The sequence below is a fragment of the Physeter macrocephalus genome, chromosome 8, assembly GCF_002837175.3.
Source record: "Physeter macrocephalus isolate SW-GA chromosome 8, ASM283717v5, whole genome shotgun sequence".
Classification (NCBI taxonomy): domain Eukaryota; kingdom Metazoa; phylum Chordata; class Mammalia; order Artiodactyla; family Physeteridae; genus Physeter; species Physeter macrocephalus.
This window is the reverse complement of record NC_041221.1, coordinates 94,675,559-94,699,503: the sequence shown is the minus strand read 5'-3', so window position 1 is coordinate 94,699,503 and position 23,945 is coordinate 94,675,559. Positions and strand designations below refer to the sequence as shown.

The following is a 23,945-nucleotide window of genomic DNA, read 5'->3' as shown; positions in this document are numbered from 1 at the left end:
CCGCTCCGCGGCATGTGGGATCTTCCCGGACCGGGGCACGAACCCGTGTCCCCTGCATCGGCAGGCGGATTCTCAACCACTGCGCCACCAGGGGAGGCCTCCCCTCTTTTCTATTTGTTAATATTCATGATCCCTTTAAGCCAGTCTTCCACTCCAGATTATAAGTCCCTTTCCTCCCCCAATAAAATCCCTTCTTAAATTGTACTTCTGGAAACAGTTTACTTTTCTATTTCTCCTTTGGACACTTATCTCTATCTTAATTCTAAGCTAAAGGGATTAGATCAATCATGACCCAGATATTTACTGAGTACCCTCATTGTGCTAAAATTTAAGAACCTAGGCCTGCTCTTTTAGAGTATGAAGAAAGTAGGTATTTTCTATTTACCCAAGACACCTACTTCTCTGAGTTTTAGTGATGACTACTGTTGTTCATTAATTTCTAAGATACACGTTTTTCCTAACTTAACATCTCTGAAATTAGGAGGTGTCATAAAATGATAGCATGCTACGGTTTAATTGTTAGCTTCATGTCTTAGAGGTACAAGAATGTAATGGTATATCTTATAGTCAATGACACTTAGATTTAATGAAATATGGTAGAGATGGGGAAAAATGGAGAAAGAGTATACTCAGAATACGATTTGACCAAGGCATTAAACTCAAGTGATGTGGGACAGAGAGGAGAAAGAACAAGAATAGAAGGGGCAGTAAGGTGGTATCATCTAAGTGCCTAGAATTTCCCTTTGCCTGAACCATGGTGTCAGGAAATGGTGGTCATTTAAATAAGAAAGGAGGATTTGAGGATAAGGAGGCCAGTAATCTGAATGTTTGTGGCATCTTGTCTCCTTTGTTGCTCTCTCCGTTGTACAGGGGAAAACTCATGTAATGTGAGATAGAGACCAGTATTAAAATAGGGATACTGTAAAGAACTAAGGAGAGGGTCTTAGAAGAAATCATTAAAAAAAAAGCTTGTGAATCAAAGTTTTAAAAAAATTATTTGATAATCTTGTGGAATCAGTGTATGTTCAATAGTGCTTTACATTGAGGCATTTTAATGTACAATTGATAAGTTAAAATTATACTCTATCAGAAAGTATCATTGTAGTTGAGATATTATACAAAAAAAGAGAATGACAAATTTATATATATATTTTAAAATTAAGAATATTGTATAAATTACTTTAGTGTAAAATATTCTCTGCATCAGTTTGTTGCTTTAATTCTTGGACAGGTTCAAATAACTGGGATAGGATTTTATTTAATGTCAATGCTTTCATTAAGCAAAACACTTTGGAATGCATTAAACAATTAAAAATCTTCCATTTACTTACTTGAACTCCAAAAGGTTCATTTCTTGGTGATAATCCCCCTGGACCATCTTTAAATTTGAGATTTGCTCAGAACTGGAAGCCTCTATTTTTCCTAAGAGCTGCATTACCTAATGAAAGTACAAAAGAGTTTTTTTGTGTGTGAACAAAACCACTAGCACTTACGTTAACTATACTTTATTCCTAAAGGAGCCCAGAATAAAAGCCCAGCTTTGAGCCTAAAGCATGTCTGCATTTGAAAATGATCTTTTTCAAAGGAATGATTCATCAGTTATAGCGCTATCTTCAGGGAAAGAACAATAGGGGAGTGTTCCATTCTGCTGTCTATAATATTCTTTCTGATAATAGATTACCTGATGATGTGACAAAAACATGCTATTGACATTAGTTTATCATTTTGTTAATTTGATTATTTCTTTACTTTCTGTCTCCCCAGTTACAATGTAAGCCACTCTATCCTGTATCACCACTGTATCCTCAGTGCACATTAGATGACCAATGGTAGATGCTCACCAAATGTTATTGAATAAATGCTTAAATGCACAATTGGGCTCTACAAAGAAAACATCTGAGTGGCCTAAGATCAGGCCTCAGGAATTTCCAGGTAGGATTCTGACATGAGCACAAGTAAATCCCAAGTGAAATGACTTATGGCATTTTAAACATAGGAAGAAACAAGCTCATGTTTGGAAGTTAGGGTAAAAGCGCCTTCCACATTGCTGGAAGCATTGAAGAAGTTCTTTAGGTAAAAGGACTGGATTGGGAAATAGATGCATGATTATGCAGCCCATAATCATGTCAAAACTAATCGCTGTCAAGGGGAATGAAACTACATGATTGCTTTTGGCCAAACTCAACTGCTGAAAGAGACGGTCATGTGGAGGTGAGTGGGTACTTAAAATCCAAGTTCTCTTAGAAAAGAAAGAGGTGAATAATGGAAGGATTTGAATAGGTAAATGTTGGGTGGGCAACCAGTAGCACACGATTGGTTATTTATACGAGATACACGTAAAACAGGCGACTTATAGAAAGTACACTCAAAAGCAGAATTGTTAACAATGAAGCATGGGCAAATTAAGCATGACCAAAGCAAAGGAAAAGAAAGCAGGCAGAGCAACATCGTTAGATAAAATGTTATTCAAGGTAAAATATGTAAAACGGAGCAAAGATGATCATTTTATAGGTAAAAATCATTCTTTTTAAAATACACAGTGAAAAATAGTTTTGAAACTTTACCTTATGTATTGAGCAGTTGTAGAATTACAAGGATAAACTAACGGAGACAATATATTACAGATTTTAAATGACTTCTCTTGACTTATTGGTCAAATAAGTAAAATATAAATAAGTATATAAAAAGATAGGACAAATATAGTTTATTTATACATTTACATGCCAAGCAATCAAACTTGCAAACAGAAAACACTCATTCTTTCCCAGTGCTCACTGAGCATTTACAACTAAGTACACATGTGACTACAAAGAAACTCTCAAATTATTCCAAAAAGCAGGAAAAGCAACTAACTACACTGCATTTAAACTAGAAATTAATAAGAAGAGTATAAAGAAACAAGAATCTAACCATTTGAGTAAAAAAAAACTTTTAAAATTCTATTGTTTAATTCCCCAGTGTTTCACATGAAAATGTGCCTCTCAGGTCACCTACAATAAAGAGCATATTATGGCCAAGGGCCTTGACTGCTGTGCTCAAAACCCATCACCAGCCCTTTCCCACCAAATCATCAGGCCCTGACACTTTCAGAAGTAAAGCTATCAAATCCTTAATGAATAGGTAATTATAATGCTCTTTAAACTGTTACAGAGCATAGAAAAAGAAGAGAAATTTCCAAATTATCTTAATCAAATCAGTGCAACATTGATTCCAAAATCTGAAAAAGATTGCACAAAAAATGCCCCTGGAGACTAATCTCATTTGTAAACATTGATATGAAATTCTTAAATAAAGTATCAGCAAATAGTGTTTAGCAGCCCAATAGAAAAACACATCATAATCAAGTGCAACTGATTTTTTTTTTAAAGTAAGGATGGTTTAATAATAGGAAATTTATTAATACAAATAATTATGCTAGTATAGGAGAAAACTGACATTATTTGCACAAATGCTAAAAAGTTATTTAACATCATTCATAATTACTTTTTAAATTTGAGATATGATTGGCATTTAACATTGTGTTAGCTTTAGTTGTAGAGCATGATTTGATACATGTATATACTATCAAATGAGCACCACAAACACTTAACATCCATCACCTTTTACACTTTTTTTTACACTTTTTTTTCTTGTGATGAGAACTTTGAAGATCCACTCTCTTAGCAACTTTCAAATATACAATACAGTATTGTTAACTATAGTCATTATGCTGTACATTATATCTACAAGACTATTTTTATAATCTTTCTTGATTTTCAAAACCTCAGTAAAATAGGAACAATTGCGTATTAAACAGACTTATTGAGAAAACTGACTTCCTCCATCACAGGAGAGACACTGGGAACATTTCTGTTGAAGTCAGGAACAAGACCAGGATGCCCACTATCGCTGCATTACTATTTAATATTGCACCAGAGTTATTATTCAAAACAATTAGAAAAAAGAGAAATTATGTGTATAAAATGGAAAAAGATGAGGTCAAATTATTATTGTTTAAAAATCATATGATTGTGTGCCTGGAAAAACCAAAACCAACTGAAAAATTATTATAATCAAGAGAATTCACTGAAGTATAAAATTAATACAGCCTTTATAACACACAACTAACAACTAGTTAGAAGATATAATGAAACCCCCATTACAGTAAACTAAAAAAAAAGATGACGAAATCTCAAAATACATTTAAGGTGTTGCCTAACCTACATGAGGAAAATTTGAAACCACTCCTGAAGGATATAAAAGTGAACCTGGACAAACAGGAAGTATGCTGTGTTCTTGGATGCAACACTCAGCATTATGACTATATCAGTTCTAAAATTAATTTATAAATTTAACATGATTTCAATAAAAATTAAGGCAGAGTTATTTGTTGATTTATTTGCTGGAACTAGACAGGCTGATTTTAAAATCATATGCAAAAACAAATAAACAATTATTACCAGGAAAAGGGAAAAAGGAAAGCAGTGGAAGGGACTAGCCCTACCAGATAGTAAAAATACTACAAGGTCTCAATAATTAAAATAATAATTAAGACACATCCTATTCTAGGGAAAACTCCAAATGGATCAAGAATTTAAATATAAACAATAAAGCCATGAAAGTGCTTGAAGAAAATATGAGCAATTCTTTCAAGCCTTTGTGTGGGGAAGCTCTGTCTAAATGTGACTTAAAATTCCAGAAGCCACATACACAAAAAAAGACTGATAAATTTGGCTACAAATAGAGAACATATGCATATCAAAAGCCAAAAGACAACACACTGGAAAAATGTATTTGCAGCTCATATCATCTCCCTAACATATAAAGAGCTCCTAGATATTGAAAAGAAAAATTACCCGATAGAGAAATGGATAAAAGATATGAACAGACAGCTCAGTGGAAAAGAAATACAAATAGTTCTTGAATATATGAAAAGATGTAATAAGAAAGGCTAATTAAAATACAGAGATGCTATCTTTTTCCTTTAAAAAAAGGCAAAATTCAAAAGTCAAACACTCATTGATGAGGCAATGGGGATATAGGACATTTTATATATTGTCGGTGGGTATGCAATATGGTAAAAGCCCTGCAGAGAGCAAGATCTTTCAAAATAACAAACACAGGTACCTTTGGCCCAGCAATCCCACTTCTGGGTATTTATTCTACAGACATACCTACAGACACACTGAATAACATAAGTGCAAGATTATACATTGCAGCAATGTTTGAAAGAGCAAATTAGTGAAAAGAATCCAAATGTTCATCTATGAGAGACTGGTTAAATGAGCCATTACATACAGAGGAAGAGTACACAGTTGTGAAAAATAATGAGGAAACTATGTATTGATAGGGTGGATCTCTAGGATATGTTTGTTTAGTTAAAAAAACAAACAGGTGCATAGTAATACACATATGTTTTGTGTAAAAAGGAAAAAAGAATATATATTTGTATTTGCTTCTATCTTTTTAAAGGCATACTGAAAGGATTCACAACAGACTAATAAAAATTGTTACCTGTGAGGGGCATGAATGGTTGTGATAACTGGTGACAGAAGTGGGAGTGAAAATTCTTGGGGTGTATTTTCTCGTATAGTTTTGATTTTGAATCATATGTATGTATTATCTTAGAAAAACTAAGGAGAGGGAAACTAGAGTCTAATATCACCTTTGAAGTTAGATGCAAAATTAAATACTGAATTATTACAAAGACTGTATAGCTTTCATTATAGAAATTCCAGAATGTTTCAGCATTGGGAAATGCTTTGACGTAACACATTAGAAGGCCGAAGAAATAAATAAACTAACAAACAGAAACCCAAACCAAAACACAACCATGCTGAGTTAGGCATTTGTTAATGTCCAAAAGGTGTTTTATAAAATTAAATGTTCAGTTCTAATAAAAACTAAGTAAAGTAGGATTGATGGATACTTCCTTAATTGATGGATACTTACTTAATACTTCCTTAATAAGTCTGATAAAAATATATCAAACCAGTAGCCAACAGCAAACAACAAAGACATTTCCAGTGTAATCAGGAACAAGATAAGCTGCCTTCTTTGACCTCTTTTATGTAACAGTGTTCCGGAAGTTCTGGTCAAGGCCTTAAGAAAAAAGGTCATGAAGTTTTACCAGAAAACTAGAGATAAAACTGTTACGATTTGTTGTTGATATGATTATCTTGAAAAACTGAGGGAATCAACCCAAAAACTATTAGGACTAATGAGATGAGTTTGTAGGAAGATGGACAAGCCTGGTGGGACTGGAGTAAACTGTGTGCCCCTGTGCACCTTCCACTCTTGATAAACTGGCTCCATGAACAAACAGCAAGATTTCATCTCCCCCAATTCCCAAAGGATTTCCACTTTGTTCTGCCCAAATGACTTCAGAGGAGATGTGTTTGTTTCACATAAAGTACGTGACAAAGTGGGGCATGGAAGAGTTTGCATTGGCTCCTTTCAATAAACCATTGCCTGGGAAGGTGAAAAGGGGGAGAGACATTTCAGGCAAAAAAAGCACAGAGAACATGGATGCAGCGCAGTATCTTGGAGTGAGTGGGACCTACCTACAGGTAGCTCAGTGTCACTGGGTCTAAAGGGTGAGCCAGGAAGCATGAGGGTGAGCTGTAGAGAAAAGCAGGGGCCAGTGTAGAGATGGCCTTTAAAATCCAGGCCAAAGGACTTGTGTATTATTTTGTAAGAGACATAATCCATTGCAGGGATGCAACGTGATCATCTGACATTAATGCTGAACCTTTAATAGTATTATAATAGCTTCCATGGGAAATTCCTTTGCTTATTCTGTCTAGTTACACAGCCTTTGAGAAGAACCCAGAGAGTAAGGAAATAATGGCAACAGTAGAATCAAGTAGCATATGCTTACAAGGGGCGGCTGTTTTGGAACATCGGAGGCACTCATTAAATATTTGTTGATTACCCTGGCAGTACTCATGGTGTACATACATGAGCTGTCGTATTTAAACCTTTTGGAGGAAAAGAGTTCTTTTGAACAATTACCTCTTGACTGAGCTTTTTTTTTTTTTTTTTTTTTTTTTTCCCGGTACGCGGGCCTCTCACCGCTGCGGCGCACAGGCTCCGGACGCGCTGGATCAGCGGCCATGGCCCACTCGCCCAGCCGCTCCGCGGCATGTGGGATCCTCCCGGACCGGGGCACGAACCCGCGTCCCCTGCATCGGCAGGCGGACTCCCAAGCACTGCGCCACCAGGGAAGCCCCTTGACTGAGCTTTTTGATAAGCTATAATGATCTTACTTCCGGCAGTAACACGTAAGAGTTCCAAATATTTTCAGTTACCTTCATGTCCAAGTTTTTAGAAACAGTTTCTAGGGCGGACATGAGCTCTTGAATTGTTTTTTCGAGTTGCCGGTGCTCGTGCCTGATGAAGTGAATGTCTCCAGAAAGCTTCATGATGCTGGAATCACATCTAGTGGCAAGATGAAAATTGGTTGTGAGATTGATAGGCTTATACCATTTTTAATACTATAGTAGAATCCGTGCGTTCATTTGATGGCAAATGTTCTCAAGTTCTTTGAATAGTGAGTTGGCAGGTATAGGAGCATATACAGAAATCTCCCTCATCTTCGTCTTTTTTTTCCAGAGGGAGAGAAACCAGGTTGGATAATGATACATTGGCCCAAATCAAAGCACTGAGTTGGAGTAGATGAAGACTTCGGGGGAAATTGGGTAAAATTTTATATTTTTGGCCTGATATGTTAATTCAGTCATAGGAATTCCAACAGATTTTGATGTTTTGGGCATACTCCCTGCTGCCTATGGTTAGGCAAAATTGAAACTTTTTCCTCTTCTACATTGTGTTCTGAATCCTCTTTCCTCCCTTTAGCCTCTTTCCTTGGCTCCCAGACTGTCAGTTCTCCTTTGGCTAAAAGAAGTGTCCCAACACACCAAAGTCTTCCATCCCATCTTCAAAGGACAGCGTCCTTTCTCTTAGCCCCAGTGAAAACTCCCGCTCTTTGAGTGGTGTCAATCAAGTGTTGTCTCAGGTTAGGACAAAAATAAGCCACACTAACGTGTGTATTGAGCTCTGGCCCATTAGGTGGCATTTGGTATTTCCAGGAAGGAACCCTGGTGAAATGGGGATGGAGTTCAGATTAACTATCTTCCCAGCATGTCAGGGAACCCCACCCACTATCCCAACTCGCGGACTCCCTTGGGAGAGAACAGGTTACGTACTGTATTACCAGTTTCAATACACTTATATTTGCATGAAGGATAGGGCGGAGAGCGCTGTAGTGTTGTGTCTTTTGTATATGAGTCACCAGAGATCACTTTGAAGTTTGTCATTCTATAAAATAACTGTTTTGACTGTCATCGAGTAATATTTATTAGGAACTATAGTTTCATATTGTCGTGCTAAGTGCTATAAATATTGTTTTATGACTGTCAACATTTTTTAGGCTCTAGAAGTGAATTTCTTTTTCTTAAGATTTTTGGTGCCAAAGTTGAGCCAAAGGTGAGCTAAGGATGATAATTTTCCTGAGAAACCTCTTGAAAGGGATGCCAGATAACTGGTGAGGAGTGGGGAGACTGCTGGGGGGAAAAGTTAGTAATTATTCTGATAAAAAATGGGTCACCGAAGTCATGGGCGAAAGCCATTTCACACGTTTGTATATATAAACTGTTATTGTCAGAACAACCTCTACTGTTGGTTAGAATATTCTTACGTGGGCTTCCCTGGTGGCGCAGTGGTTGAGAGTCTGCCTGCCGATGCAGGGGACACGCGTTCGTGCCTTGGTCCGGGAAGATCCCACATGCCGCGGAGCGGCTGGGCCCCTGAGCCATGGCCGCTGAGCCTGCGCGTCCGGAGCCTGTGCTCCGCAACGGGAGAGGCCACAACAGTGAGAGGCCCGCATACCGCAAAAAAAAAAAAAAAAAAAAAAAGAAAGAATATTCTTACGTGAGTTCACATTAAGACACCCAAAGGCTACTCGGGAATAGTTGCTGCTGTCCCCTCTCCCTGCCGCCTCTCACCCAGCGCCACCTGCTCCCACCCTCAGGGACCGCTGGTCCCTGCGTTGTAGGCTAGTGGTTGAGGATTTAGTCAGATAGATGCGTCTTTGAGTCTGGCTTCTACTACTTCCTAGGTTTGTGATCTGGGACAATTTTCTTAACATCTGTAAGTTTCAGTTTCCCTTATCAGAGTAAAGGGGGTAACGATGCTGAAGTCACTGCACAATTTGTCCCTTGCACAACTCCAGGGCGTGCCAGACATATGGTGAGGGGGACAATGTGAACAATGTCTCCTGGAGTGCTGTGTGCTCAGCCTTGCAAACCATAAGCGGCTGTCTTGAAGAGTGGACCTGCCTAGGGTTATTGAAGGATGAAGGAGGTAATGAATGCAAAATGTTTAGCCAGTGGCTGGCACAGAGGAAGCACCCACACAGGATCAACAGCTACTGTTTATTTCCTCAAATAAATAAACAGTTGAGAGTTGCCACCTTTTCATTTTCACCCCACCTCACCAGCTTAACGCCACACGTTGAAGTCAAGGATTAGTGGTTTTTCAAAGCTGCACTCCATATTTCAAAAGGAAGTTTCTCTTTCTCTCCTTTGAAGTGATTTTATTGTTTCTTTTAAAATAACACATGCTCATTATAAAAAAATTACACATAATACAAAAAGAAAAGAACAAAGAAGAGAGTTAACATCATCCCAAATTCCATTTTCCAGAAATAGTCATTGCTAATATTTGGTTATTATTTCATTCACCATTATACTAAATACACATATAGATATGATGTGTGGTTATATGTATATATATGTATATATATTATACATGGAGAGAGGAAGAAAGATAGAAATATAATAAATAAATTTTAGAATATTAGGATTATAGGTACCAGTTTTAGTTAAAAACCTTACATTGAATTTTAATTTAACCTAAGGAAAGGAAACTGTAGTGAAAAATGAAGAAATTGCTGAACTTCAAATATATATATATCTCCTCACTACAAGAGATATTTCTAAAAAATGAAGTTATAAAAAGCTATCATAGATTGGAATCATTATGCTTTTTACAACTACCATTTCAACTTTAGACATTATCTATTGGCCATATGCCAAAAAGTGAGCAACTAAATGTTTATATCCTTGCTCTTTCAACAGTTTTTGTTAATATTTTTCTATTTTAAAAATATCAGTTTTTATGACATTTACAGTGCATTCTGCAACTAAATTTCCCACTCTTATTGAATCTTCATGCTATATTTAGATTCTATGTTCAATGACAGTCCTTTAAAACTATGATTTCTTATCTGAAATCCTTATTTTGATTTGTTTGTTTGTTTTTTGGCTGCGTTGGTTCTTTGTTGCTGCCTGCGGGCTTTCTCTAGTTGCGGTGAGCGGGGGCTACTCTTTGTTGAGGTGCTCAGGGTTCTCACTGAAGTGGCTTCTCTTGTTGAGGAGCATGGGCTCTAGGCGCACGGGCTTCAGTAGCTGTGGCATGTGAGCTCAGTAGTTGTGGCATGCAGGCTCAGTAGTTGCAGCACATGGGCTTAGTTGCTCCACAGTATGTGGGATCTTCCCAGACTAGGGCTTGAACCTGTGTCCCGTGCATTAGCAGGCAGATTCTTAACCACTGTGCCACCAGGGAAGTCCCCCCTTATTTTGATTTATTCCTTGGTTGGCCAGATTTTGTCATCCAGATTTTAAAAGAAGGATCCAGGAAGCATTGGAATCTTTACATTCTTGAATACTTGAGAATGTCTGTCTGTTCTCTTATACTTGAAAGGTAATTTGGTTAAGAAGACATTATTGGGTCACTTTTTCTTTTGTTCAGAACGTGATAGACATTGCTCCATTCTTATCTCGCATGGTTTGAGGTGGAGAAGTCTGAGATGACTATGTTTTTTCATTCTTTTATGTAATCTGTTTTGTCTACCTAGATGTCTAATGATTCTTTTTTGTTTTTCTTTTTTCTTCTATTGATTCTTTATCCTTGATATTCAGTAACTTCAACCAGGTATCTTGGTTTAATTGTTCTTATGTAAATTTTTCTGGGGTTGCAGTTTTCCTTTTGATCTACAGATTCAAAGCTCTTGTTTCAAGAAAGCTTTCTCTCTTATATCCATAAATATTTTTTTCTTCTGAAGAATTTGTTCTTTTTCTTCTTTAGGAGCTCCTCTTATATCTCTGTTGAATGAGGTCTATGTTGTCTTCCCTATACATCATTTCTCTAACCATTTTTATATGGAAAAGCATTTTCTTTATGTGTTGTACAGTTTGCTCATGCCTTTTTTAAAAAAATAACTTATTTTCAGTTGTATGTATCCTCTTTTGGGGACTTCTAAAGTAGATTGAATCCCTGTAATATTTTAATATTCTCTTTCACCTATCCCTGAGCAATTCCAGTTTATCTATCTCCTTTTGTTATTTGATCATCTCTTTTGGGGGGGGAACCCTTTTATCTCTTATTTTTATCAAAGTAAAACATGTTTATAGTTTAAAAGTCAATAATAACAAGAAGGCTAATAACACACTGCAGTGGTTCTTGGCTCTGCCTCTCCCTACTTCTCTCAGTTCCTCTCCCAGGAGGCAAGAGTCCACCTTCACCCACACTCTCAGAGGTGCCTGGCCCAGCCCTCCTAAGCCTGTGAGAGTTCTGTGGTGTAAAACCAGGTCATTCTCAGCTTATCCCACAGCTTTAAAACTGATCTCTTTACATCTGCTCAGTCAGCTTCCACATGTCTATCTGTCTTCTAGGTTCCAGTGTTTCTAGGCTGATATCCCCTGTCTTTGTGGGTTTATGTTTTAAAGGGAAAACTCTTTTTTACTGTAGACTTAGTGGGGCTTTTGGAAGGAGCAAAATGACATGCGACAGTTCAATCAGCAATCTTCTTTTATCTCTTTCGTTTGCTCTTAATTTCTTTGAAACCAGGAGAACTTTGATTTGAACTCTTCCTCTGTTTTTCTGGGTAATTCCTGTCATGAGATATATTCAGCAGTCTTACACTTTTATCTACCTACCTTCCTATCTATCAATCGATCGATCGATCGACGGTGGTGGTGGTTTTCACGCACAGGCCAGATTCTTCCTAAGTCCTACTTTCACATCTTCCTGTGATTCTGGCCACTGGCCTATGAGTGAGAGTATATATATATATATATATATTTTTTTTTTTGTAAATAATTTTTATTGGAGTAGAGTTGATTTACACTGTTGTGTTAGTTTCAGGTGTACAGCAAAGTGAGTCAGTTATACATATACATATCTCCACTCTTTTTTAGATTCTTTTCCATATAGGTCATTACAGAGTATTGATTAGAGTTCCCTGTGCTATACCGTAGGTTCTTATTATCTATTTTATATACAGTAGTGTGTGTATGTCAGTCCCAATCTCCCAGTTTATCCCTCCCTGCCCCCTTACCACCAGGTAACCATGAGTTTGTTTTCTACATCTGTAACTCTATTTCTGTTTTTACCACCAGGTAACCATGAGTTTGTTTTCTACATCTGTAACTCTGTTTCTGTTTTGTAGATAAATTCATTTGTAACCTTTTTTTAGATTCCACATATAAGCAATATCATATAATATTTGTTTTTCTCTGTCTGACTTACTTCACTCAGCATGACAATCCCTAGGTCCATCCATGTTGCTGCAAATGGCCTTCTTTCATTCCTTTTTTATGGCCAAATAATATTCCATTGTATATATGTGAGTTAGTGTGTGCTTGGTGGAGAGTAGATCACTTCCTCTACTCAGCCTTATCATTATCAAATCTGTTGTTTCTTTAGGCCCAGGGAAGAGGGCACATCTCCCCATTTTCTCCTCAAAAACCAGATTGGTGTATCTCACAGCAAATCATCATGATAGATTCTTTCATGTGATGTTATCGCCTCCTCTCCTTCCTCAGCCTGTTGCACCCCAGCTGGTTTCTCTCAGGCATGAAGTGGCAAGACCCTTCTTGCCACCTGTCTCAAGGGACGTTTCCTATCTCTCCTGTGACTCACCCCATCCCCTAGGTAACATTGCTATATTCAAAATATTTGGTCTATGCCTTTCTGAATTATGCCTCTTGATTTGGAGGAAATCATTATGTTTAAGGTCTAAGGAGAACACTATCAGTCCAAACATCTCAGTATTTGCTAAGTGTGCTCTGTTTGTGGTTATGGCAACTTCCATGTTCTAGTAAAGATGAAGTTTTTTGTTTTCTTCCTTTTATTTTTACTGGCATTGAGATGTCTCAAGTGAGAGGAGTGGAATAAAAATATCTTTAATGAGAAGTCCCCACTGTTTTCAAAAGTTGACAGTATCCAAATAATATCGTTATTGTTTCTCCAAAGGACATGACTTATGCTTTTAATCCCACATCAACACAACTTTTTTCTTTCATCTGCAGATCTGCCTTGGGGTCCCAAATAGTCAAGTGTGGATAGAGGGTTGGCCTCCTCTGGCTGCTTCTATAGAGTGTAAGCTGTCTGTATGGCTGCCTTTTACATACCTGCCTTTTTCTTTTTTGCACATTTGAGACTAATCTATCAAATACAGTACAGAGTGTCAAAAGCAGGCCAGACAACTTCAAGAACCTCATCTCATTGGAAGTATTTGCTTTTAAACTGCCACTATATTGGAGTGGAAAATAAGATATAAAATTCAAAGCACATTGTTGTTATCAAATATTGAGTTGGATTTATGAAGCAGTAAAAGGTTTGCTAGGAATTATGTTAAAATAATCAACTTAGTTTCACTTATGCCAAAACGCTAACTGGAATTAAGGTCAATATATGTGGGAGAAAAGTAATTAATCTGCCTCAGCTGGTCCATGGGGTCGCTTGCCTGCAAAAATACGGAAAAGAAAAAATGGAAGTGTGAATTTAAATCTCATGGCTTTTAGCCAGAATCTGTCTCAAATCACTAGATTTAAGAAAGTTTCATAAAAGGGAGACATTTCAAGGAAAAATAAGACCTTGTCCTAAAATCACTGCTTCATATTAAAGGGGAAAGTAAGTAAGCAGAGAGCAAGTTGGAGGAATAGGGAGCTCTTGATTTTTCCCTCCTCCCTCACTTGCACCAAATAAGCAGAAAAATGTGGATCAAGTCCCTCTGAGTAAAATTCAAAAACTGGTTTAGAGACTTCTACACATCAGGCAACTAATACCCACATCAAACTGGGTGGAAAAAGTTGAGACACACACATGCCATAAGCCCCATCCCTGATGCAACACCTTACTGTTGGGAGGAAACCCCCAAATTCGATTCTCCATGGTGAGCAAAGGGTGTGGACCACACATCTAGCTGCCACCCAAGAGACTGGCTCCCAAATCACCTAGCCCTGAGACCCGATGGGGCTCATCTGTGAGTCCCTTGGGACCACAGATAACAAAGAGGGGGTTTTAAATGGTCACATGATTTTTTAAAATGGGCAAAAACCTAAACAGATATTTGTCCAAAGGTGACGTACAAATGGCCAACAGGTACATGAAAAAGAGCTCTATATTACTAATCATCAGGGAAATGCAAATCAAAACCATATCACCTCATACCTGTTAAGATGAGAATTATCAAAAAAATAAAAGATAACAAGTATTGGTACAGATGTGGAGAAAAGGGAATCCTTCTACACTGTTAACAGGAATGTAAATTGGTATAGCCATTATACAAAACAGTATGGAGGTTCTTTTAAAAATTAAAAATAAAACTGTCATATCATCTAGAAATCCCCCCTCTGGATACATATCCAAAGGAAATGAAATGACTACCTGGAAGAAATATGTACTTTCATGTTCATTGCAGCAATATTCATAATAACCAGGATATGGAAACAACCTAAGTGTCTTTGGATGAATAGATAAAGAAATTGTGATACACACACACACACTCTGAAATTTTCAGCCTCAGAAAAGGAGACATTGCCATTTGCAACAACATGGATGAACCTGGAGGACATTATGCTCAGTGAAAAAAGCCAGACACAGGAGGAAAAAACTGCATAATCTCATTTATATGTGGAATCTAAAAAAGTCAAAAACATAGAAGCAGAGAGGAGAACAGTGGTTATTAGGGGTGAGGAGGTGGGGGAAATGGGGAGCCATCGGTCAAGAGCACAAAGTGGCCGTTCTGTAGGCTGCATAAGTCTAGAGACCTAATGCACTGTGTGATTACTACAGTGAATAATGCTGTATTGAAGAATGGAAATATGCTAAGAGAGTAGATTTCAGGTGCTCTCATCACACAAAAAGGTAACTCTGTGAGGAGAAGATATGCTAGTTAGCTTGACTGTACTAATCATTTTAATATGTTTATCAAATCATCGTGTACACCTTGAATGTATACAACATTTTTTAAAAAGGAAACAAAAAAAGAAACTGGAGCAGAACAAAAATAGTTGCACATCTTTTCCTTGATATTATTCCATTCATCTCTTGGCTTCATTTAAATCTGTTTGTGACTTTGTCTTGTATGTAAGAGAGGATTTACAAGAATGAAATAGTAGGGTCTTAAGTGGTTTGCAGAAAAAAACAAAAAGTTGAAGTGTCATCAGCACCAAATTGAAGCAAATTCCAAATTTCATTCAAGAGATTTTTGGTGTTTATCTTCTTTGTAAAATCATGGCACATCTAAGTAGAGTGATGGGTTTGCTGGGGTTTGTTTTATTATCTTGCTTCATAACTTACCCAAATATTATAAAAATTATTTTCCATGTATCAAATAGAATAAAGTATACAATTTTATATATATTAAAATATGTATACATATAATATATAATTATATATGTGTATATATATATATATGTATGTATGTTTATGTTTGTGTATACACACATACACACAGACATATGTACTAATCCTGTAGATTCTGTTTTCTGAATGTCTGTTACCTGCTCTGGACTTGCATGGCCAGTGCTTCAGTTTAGGCCCCTGACATTTCTCACCTTGATTGCTGCAATAGCTTCCTTTCATCTTCATGCCTTCTTTCTGTACCCCACCAATTTGGCTACTACTAGAAGGTCACTAAATGTCATCCCCTTACTTAAAATCTTCCCATGGCTATTTATAACTTTCTACATAAAGTTTAAACTTTTTACCTTGGCCAGAGATCCTCATCACCCAACTCTGGACCATTTCTCTACCTTCGTCTCCCAATCTCCCATCTCTCCCTAAGTGCAAACCCAAAATAACATAACTAAAATACTCTTCTCATAGGTAGCCCCTGAACATGTCACAGTAATTTACCCCTCAGTTCTTTTGCACATATCTTGCTTCCTATGTGAAGTGCCTTTCCTTTCCTTCCCTGTCTAGTTAACTGCTACAAACCTTTCAAAATTCATGTCAAGTGTCACCTCCTCCAGGAAGCCATCTTTATGCCCCCATCTGATTTGGATATTCCCATAGCACCCCAGGCTGTCATTATAGTGAATGAAGCACCTCATTGGGCTTTATGTTTTCCCAGGTAGACTGTGAATTTACAGGAAAGGGACCATGTTGCTGAATCCCTGAATACTAGCACACTGCCTGGCATATAGAAGTGTTTAATACATTTTTTTGTCGTTGTTGTTGAATTGAATGGACGGATACCCTAGAATAGGTTTGTCTTAGGTGTTAATCACCTAATTATTATTGGTCATTAATAATAATTATTGGTCATTAACAGTTGAGAGCAGATTAATGAGATGAAGGTGGGGGTATTTCAGGAGAGAGGAGACAGGTGCTGGCAGAAGATGTAAAGATGGAAAGGTGCCCACGCTCAGCCACTCACAAGTCATCTTTCATGTGTCAACCAGAGCGGTCCTGCCATTGTCAATGCCTACAAATTTTTGCTGAACTGTACACCATGAATTCTTCCAACTTACAAGTCTCATACAAAAGGTATCATTCAAAATTTTATTCACTTGACCATTAAATCCCTTTTGCTAGGCTTCTATATGAAATTATTGTATATTTTAAATGTTTTAATCATTAGATTTGATACATCTGGGGATTTTGTATGTGGTTTCAAGGGTCTGTCTTTGTATAGATGTTGGCATTTGGACAGCTGAGGGCTGTAAAGACAAGACTTGTCATTTGCAGATGAAACCAAACTGGGCATTCTGTATGAGAGGTCCTTTATAGAACCCTTGGATCTCACAGGGAGAATGAGGCTTTCAAATTTCATGATACACTTTCTCAGTTACTATCTCATCATTTAGCTTAAAGGCAGCATCTTGTTTTCTACAATATGGAACTTGTTTAGGGATGAGAACTCAGTGGCCAGCAACTGACCGCTGAGCATTTGTTAACACGCTTCTTCTCACCTGGCTACTCTTCCTCGAAGATCTCCAACTCCTTGAAGGTGTTTGGTGTTTAGGTCCTGTACTGCAAAATTAGTTCCTGTGGCTGCCACGTCTCGAGCTTTTATTTGTTCTTCTAACATCTGCAATATTTGAGTTAAAATTCCCATTAAGTTCCCATCAGACATGATAAGAAAATATCATTTAAAGTAGAGGTTACAAAATCGGGTGCATTTCCTAGTTAGGCTGATAGTGTACGTGAGTGAGAGGGTCCTGTATCAGAGAGAAGCCATCTTTGCTTTATTTGAGGGAGACAGAGATGGCGTGAGTCCTGCCGATTGTTGCCAGGTCGGCATGATGGTTCAACGATGTTTCAACAGAAGCCAGAAATCCAGATTTTATGTTAAATTTCTCAATTTTAAAATATTGACATCTTATTCAAATTCTTTTATAAACACCATATGGGCCAAACAAAACATATTTACTGTGCTATTATGGCCATGGCCATCATCGACATAAAAGCTTTTCACAAAAACCTCTTTCAGAATTGGTGGTAAAGTTTAGAAAAAGGAACCTTTCATATGGTATCAAGCAAGGCCCTTTACAGATTGAATCAGAACCACAATGAAGCTAACACAATTAACACAAGCAAATCTGAATCAAACTGTTTCACATACATGGAGTGAAAAACGTTTATTGTTTTAGATTTTTTAGAGAACATGAGAAATTTATGGCTTGAGTGTGTTCAGATTTTGCCGAGTATCCTTTGTCATGCCTTCATTATGTCTTGGTGTTCTGAAATGAAACTGACTGTCCTATACCACCAGGTCGGTGGTCCCCCAAACAGTGGGTTTTAATTTTTGGTGCTCATACATAAAAATTAAAAAATTCTGCTTGTCCATAGAAACAATTTATATCTTGCTTGACATTCAAACAAATTCCAAAGTAAAGACATAAAAAATAATTTATGTTTACTCAGAAAAGCGTTTAGAGGATAGGAAAACACAAACAACTTTGTGATTTGCGGAAACATTAAAGGTTAATTGCTATATTTTACCAAGGCCTGAACCATGTTAAATTTGTGATTATGAATTTTTGGAGGAAAAGAAGGAATTTTATAGGAAATGAATTATAGAAATTTCAAAGACTATATACAGAATTTTGCCCATTTGTAAACTGGCAGATTGAGACAATCCAAGAACAAATATAGCTTTAACTGGAGACATAAAAGTGTCAAGAACACTAGCTAGAGGTGTTTTTGTTTTTTGTTTTAGCTTGTTTGTTTGCTTTTGCATGCCTATAGGTGTTTTAGATCGTTCGGGCCACTATGACAAAATACCACAGACTGAGCAGCTTATAAACGACAGAGATTTATTTCTCACTATTCTGGAGGCTGGAAGTGCAAGATCGGGGTGCCCACGTGGTTGGGTTCCGGGGAGAGCCCTCTTCTGGGCTGCAGACTGCTCACTTCTTGCTGCATCTTCACATAGTGGAAGGAGCCAGGGAGCTCTGTGAGTTCTTTTATGAAGGCACTAATCCCATTCATGAGGACTCCACTCTCATGACCCAAGTACCTCCCAAAGCCCTCCTGATAACATCACATTGGACAGTAGGATTTCATATATGAATTTTGATGGAGACACAAACGTTCAGACAATAACAGTAGGTGGTGTTTTGCTTTGTTTTGTAAGGAATAGTGATAAAAAGGAACTTGCCCTATTAAATAGTAAAGCATTTTGTAAAAACAAGGATAAGTGATTGAGTGTAGCTAAATAGCTGTGTGTAGCTAAATAGCTGTGTATAGCTAAATCGATCATTGTAATTTAATGAAGATCTTGGTAAATGTAAGAAAGAAATATGCTATATATGAGACTCAAAATCCCTGGGGAAGGAATTTCACAAATGCTGTTGAGATTTTTGGTTACTTATTCAGAAAACAGTCAATTTAGATCCTTACCTTACACCATACATGAATATAGATTTTAGAAAAAAATAGATTTAGAATATTAAAAAAGTTAAGCCATAAAACTAACAGATAATAGAGGAGATTATTTCATCTTTGAAATTTCTAAAAGAAATTTCTATTTTTGAAAGTAATGAGGGAAGTCTCAAACCAAAATATTGGAACATTTAACCCTATCTAAAACTTGTAAAAACCAATATAAATATAATTAAGATATAAACAACCAACTGGAAAAACATTTATAACAAATGTTACTGCCAAGGGTCTCAATGGTGTGTTGCAGTCGTTATACACCTGTTCTTGAGAGGTGCAATTGTGCATGTATAGCTCTTCCCATCTTTGTGTTTAGTAACATCAGTTGGTTTTCTAAATCAATTATAGTGAGCGTATTTACACCATGGAAATAGGCAAACACTATAAACCAGGTATTTTATCCCTCAGAAAAAAAACTGATTGCTGATTGCTAAACATTTACCAAAGTGTCACTGCCTATTATTTTTTAAAAATAAATTTATTTTTGGCTGCATTGGGTCTTTGTTGCTTCGCACAGTCTTTCTCTAGTTGTGGTGAGCGGGGGCTACTTTTGTTGAGGTGCGCAGGCTTCTCGTTGCAGTGGCTTCTCTTGTTGCAGAGCACAGGCTCTAGAGCGCAGGCTCAGTAGCTGTGGCACATGGGCTTAGTTGCTCCGCGGCATGTGGGATCTTCCCGGACCAGGGCTTGAACCCGTGTCCCCTGCATTGGCAGGCAGATTCTTAACAACTGTGCCACCAGAGAAGTCCCACTGCTTATTTTTCTTAATAAAAAAACTCATAAATAAAAACTAAAAAGAACTAAAATCCAGAAAAACAAATTGGCAAAAGACATTAACAGATTATTGACAGAGAAAATGTAAATTGTTATAGTTACTTTTAAAAAGTGAAAAAAAGGGAAAGATCTCATTTCTATCCCATCAAATTAGCAATAATTAAAACAATAAATCTCAATGCTGGGCTAGGCGCAGTGAAAAAAGCACTCTCATATAAGGCTAATGGAAGTATAAATAGACCAATTTGGCAATATGTGTAAAGAGCTTTTATAGTGTTCTTACCCTGGTAATTCCATTTACAAGAACGTATACAATAGGAATAATCCAAATGTGGACACATTTATGCACAAAGATATTTCAATATTAGGAGAATAATTAAGCAAACCATGATGTACGCACCATGCAAAGAGCTTTTAATGACGTACAAAAGGGTTTATGATATAATTTTATATTAAAAATTGTGCTTACAAACGTAGTCTCAGCTTCCTAAAGGGAATGCCTGGAAAGACCAGAGGGAGATGCATCTAAGTATTTGTAGAGATTGCCATTTGGTGGTGCAATTGTGAGAAATTTTTCCTAGGTTTTAAAATTGTTTCCTAAACTTCCAAATAATTACAGTGAACAAGTATTGCTTTTATAAGTTGGAGGAAAAAAATGCAATAAATCAATGTTGTACATGAAATGCTCTTTTCCTGAATTAAAAATAAATTAATTTTCAAACTTGAATTAGCTGCCAGCTTAAAAAATATTTTGATTTAAAAAGGAACAGGCAACTTAACACACATTGTAAAGCAACTCTACTCCAATAAAATTTAATTTAAAAAAATAAAAAAATAAAAAGGAACAAGAAACTTAACTGCTACAATTATTGTTGATTAAACCAAAAAATCTTTTTTTCATTTCTTTTAAAAACCCAAGTCAAGCTTCTGCTCACACTTGGAGCTAACTTGCTGGACAATTTACAAATGGACTGATCTGATTAAAGCGTTCAGAGTTTTTTTTTTTTTTTTGCGGTATACGGGCCTCTCACTGTTGGGGCCTCTCCCGTTGCGGAGCACAGGCTCCGAACGCGCAGGCTCAGTGGCCACGGCTCACGGGGCCAGCTGCTCTGCGGCATGTGGGATCTTCCCGGACCGGGGCACGAACCCGTGTCCCCTGCATCGGCAGGCGGACTCTCAACCACTGCGCCACCAGGGAAGCCCAAGAGTTTAGGTTTTTAAAAAATACTTGGATAGCATCTATTTCTCTATAAATGCTTATTACTTTATAGTCTTAGTTATTTACTAATGGTAGTTTAATACTTTCTTCTTCGTGTTTTAACTTCATATGTATAGTCTTTAAATACTTCCTAATTCAGTTTTCTGCACAATCAAACCAGTCCTTGTCATTTTCCCTATATATGCCAAACCCTTAACAGGATTGCAAATATTTTGAGATTTTTATGGTATTTGGAAAATGTTTTGGCTTTGTCTTTTTTCAGAGCTAATCTAAGGTAATTATTATAGGAAAAGAAGCTCTTAGCAAGATTTCAGATATCTGGAAACTTTTTTCCCCTTAAAGCTAATAGTATTTTATTGAGGTGTAATTAATATGTATTAAAATATGTAAATCAAAATATATCTCTGGATGGATTTTGACAAATATAATCAACTATGTAACAAACACTGAAATCAAAATATAGAACATTCTAGAAGCATTTTGATATTCCTGAGAATGCTGTTCTCTTTTCAATTACCAAGAAGTTTTGACTCCTAAATTAGGATCTTATTTTAGTCCTGGCGCTGTACTTGATTTTCTCATCATCTCGGAGGCACTGAGCCATGTGTCTCTTGTCACTTTAATGACAGTTCATTATGCCTGGAAACACCTTTGACCACTTTGAGAAGTAACACTGACTCTTTAGGTCCTGCTGTCAATTCAATATGTGCTAAATACCAAAAAAGTGCCTTTTAAAAGCGCACCAAGATTTTTTAACTTTCCACAGTCCCTCAAATGCAGTATGGCATTATGGGGTCTACAGAGAGAAAATAAATTAACAAATATCCTTAGCCTTAAATGTATAGTCATGAGTAAGTCATTGCTGGGTCAATCTCATGGTTTTTGTTTGTTTTTTGTCTAATCCGCTATTCTATCTGATAGGAGAAAAGGACATTATTGTGTGAGGGCACTGTTGTCAATTCTCACAATTCCACACGTTTTGGGCCAGATTTTTAAACTGTATTCTCTGGAACTTTTGCCTGAAAGTTGCTACCCCAGATTCATAATGCTCATTAGTACTTTAAAAACTCTGAAAGACCTGTAATAAGAATCTACTTGTCTTGGTTTAACCCAAGCATTTCATTTTTTGATCAGAAACTCTATTTTTCCTTTATTACCTTAAACATCATTCATTCATTCATTTATCTGTTCAAGAAATATTTACAGATTGCTGACTGCCTCTCATACACTGTCATCAGTTTTGTGTGGGATTTAGCAGTGAACAAAATGAAGTCCCTGTCCTCACAGAGATTATATTTTAGAAGGGAAGCACAATAAACAAAGACAGACCATGGTCATTTGCGATAAGTGCTATAGATAAAAATAATGTAGGGTTTAAGGGAGGTTGTGACTGTTGGGGTGAGGAGGGGGTATTTTATGGCATGTCAAGGAACTGCCCTCTGATATGATGGTTTTTGAGCAGGGACCTGAAGGAAATGAGGAATACTTTATAGAAGTATCTAGGGGAAGATGATCCACCCAGAATACACAGCAAGTGCAAAGGCCCTGAAGCCTGAGCATGTTTGGGGTGTTCTAAGAAGAGCTGGGAGCCCAGTGTGGCCAGAGTGAAGGAGAAAGGGGTAGGAGATGGGGTCAGAGTGTGATGGGCCTATGAACTAGCTTTCCCACTGCCTAATGAAGACCTCTGTTTGAAATGATTATATTAATAGAATCTTGAAGATTAAGATGAAAATAAGCACCTTAGCACAATGTCTGACATTTAATGTTAGACAGTTGTCTTTTCTGTCACAGAGACACATTCAACAAACATTTTCTGAACGTAGAATTTCCTTCTACTTTTTGGCATAAATGAGAAGTTGAAATATTGACTATTTCCCTCTGAGGCAACTAAACTAAAATCATTTAAACTTAAGTAATAGTGACTCATTTCTCTAGTTGAAAAATGACACTGGTGCTTGATAATCTTTGTCAAGCAATGATGCCAACATATGGGAAATAAAGAACTACCTCAATGTTCTGGCTGAGTTTTTTGACGATGCTGGTGATGGTCTGGATGTGGTTTTCCAGAAGCTTCCTGGCAAGTGACTCCTCCTTTTGAAAGCCATGTGTCCCCTGAAGACAGGCAGAGATATCCTCCTTGATGCGGAAAGCTTGTTCAAGGAGGAAAGCTATGGTGCGACCCTGGTTGTTCAGTCTGTCTTCTAGCTGACTTCTCTGGGTGTTTGGAATGGCAGGAAGAAAAGAACGACCCCTGGTCCGGAAAAGGAAACAACACCGCAGGTGTTACAAGGATGAGCTGGACGAGCCAGAACCAGAACTTGCATCCGCACTCCTACTCCTGTATTTTCTCCCCTGTGAGAGGTCTGTTAGGACTTTAAACCCTGCGTAGTGAGAATCTCGGTTTATGTCTCATCTGAGAACTGGATCTGACTTATGCCCTGATCTTGTATCATGTATTTTTCCTGTTTCCCAAGCAGGAATTGTTCTACATTTTACCCGCTATTCTAACAAGCCAAGTTGGAGCCACATAAATTTCATGCCTGATGATTCTATACTGAGGAGTGAGCTGCTTTCTAATTGCTGGAAGAAATAATAGCTCCAAGGCAAAGACTGACAAAAGAGTCAGAAGGTCAACAAAAAGTAAAAAAAAAAAATTAGAAAAGGAAAATACAAAAACTAGGGCTGGGCTTCCCTGGTGGCGCAGTGGTTGTGCGTCCGCCTGCCGATGCAGGGGAAGCGG

At 37.3% G+C, this 23,945-nt stretch overlaps 1 protein-coding gene across 1 annotated transcript in view; it reads right to left on the bottom strand.

The window, feature by feature from the left end:
• The window catches only part of FAM81B (family with sequence similarity 81 member B), a 56,917-nt gene that overhangs the window by 16,859 nt on the left and 16,113 nt on the right, over positions 1-23,945 (bottom strand). Inside the window, exons 4-7 of the mRNA XM_007121298.2 lie at positions 23,213-23,456; positions 17,244-17,362; positions 7,290-7,419; positions 1,332-1,438 (exon numbers count right to left, since the gene is read on the bottom strand). Of these exons, the coding sequence (XP_007121360.1) occupies positions 1,332-1,438; positions 7,290-7,419; positions 17,244-17,362; positions 23,213-23,456 (600 nt within the window). The remainder of the gene's footprint in view (positions 1-1,331; positions 1,439-7,289; positions 7,420-17,243; positions 17,363-23,212; positions 23,457-23,945) is intronic.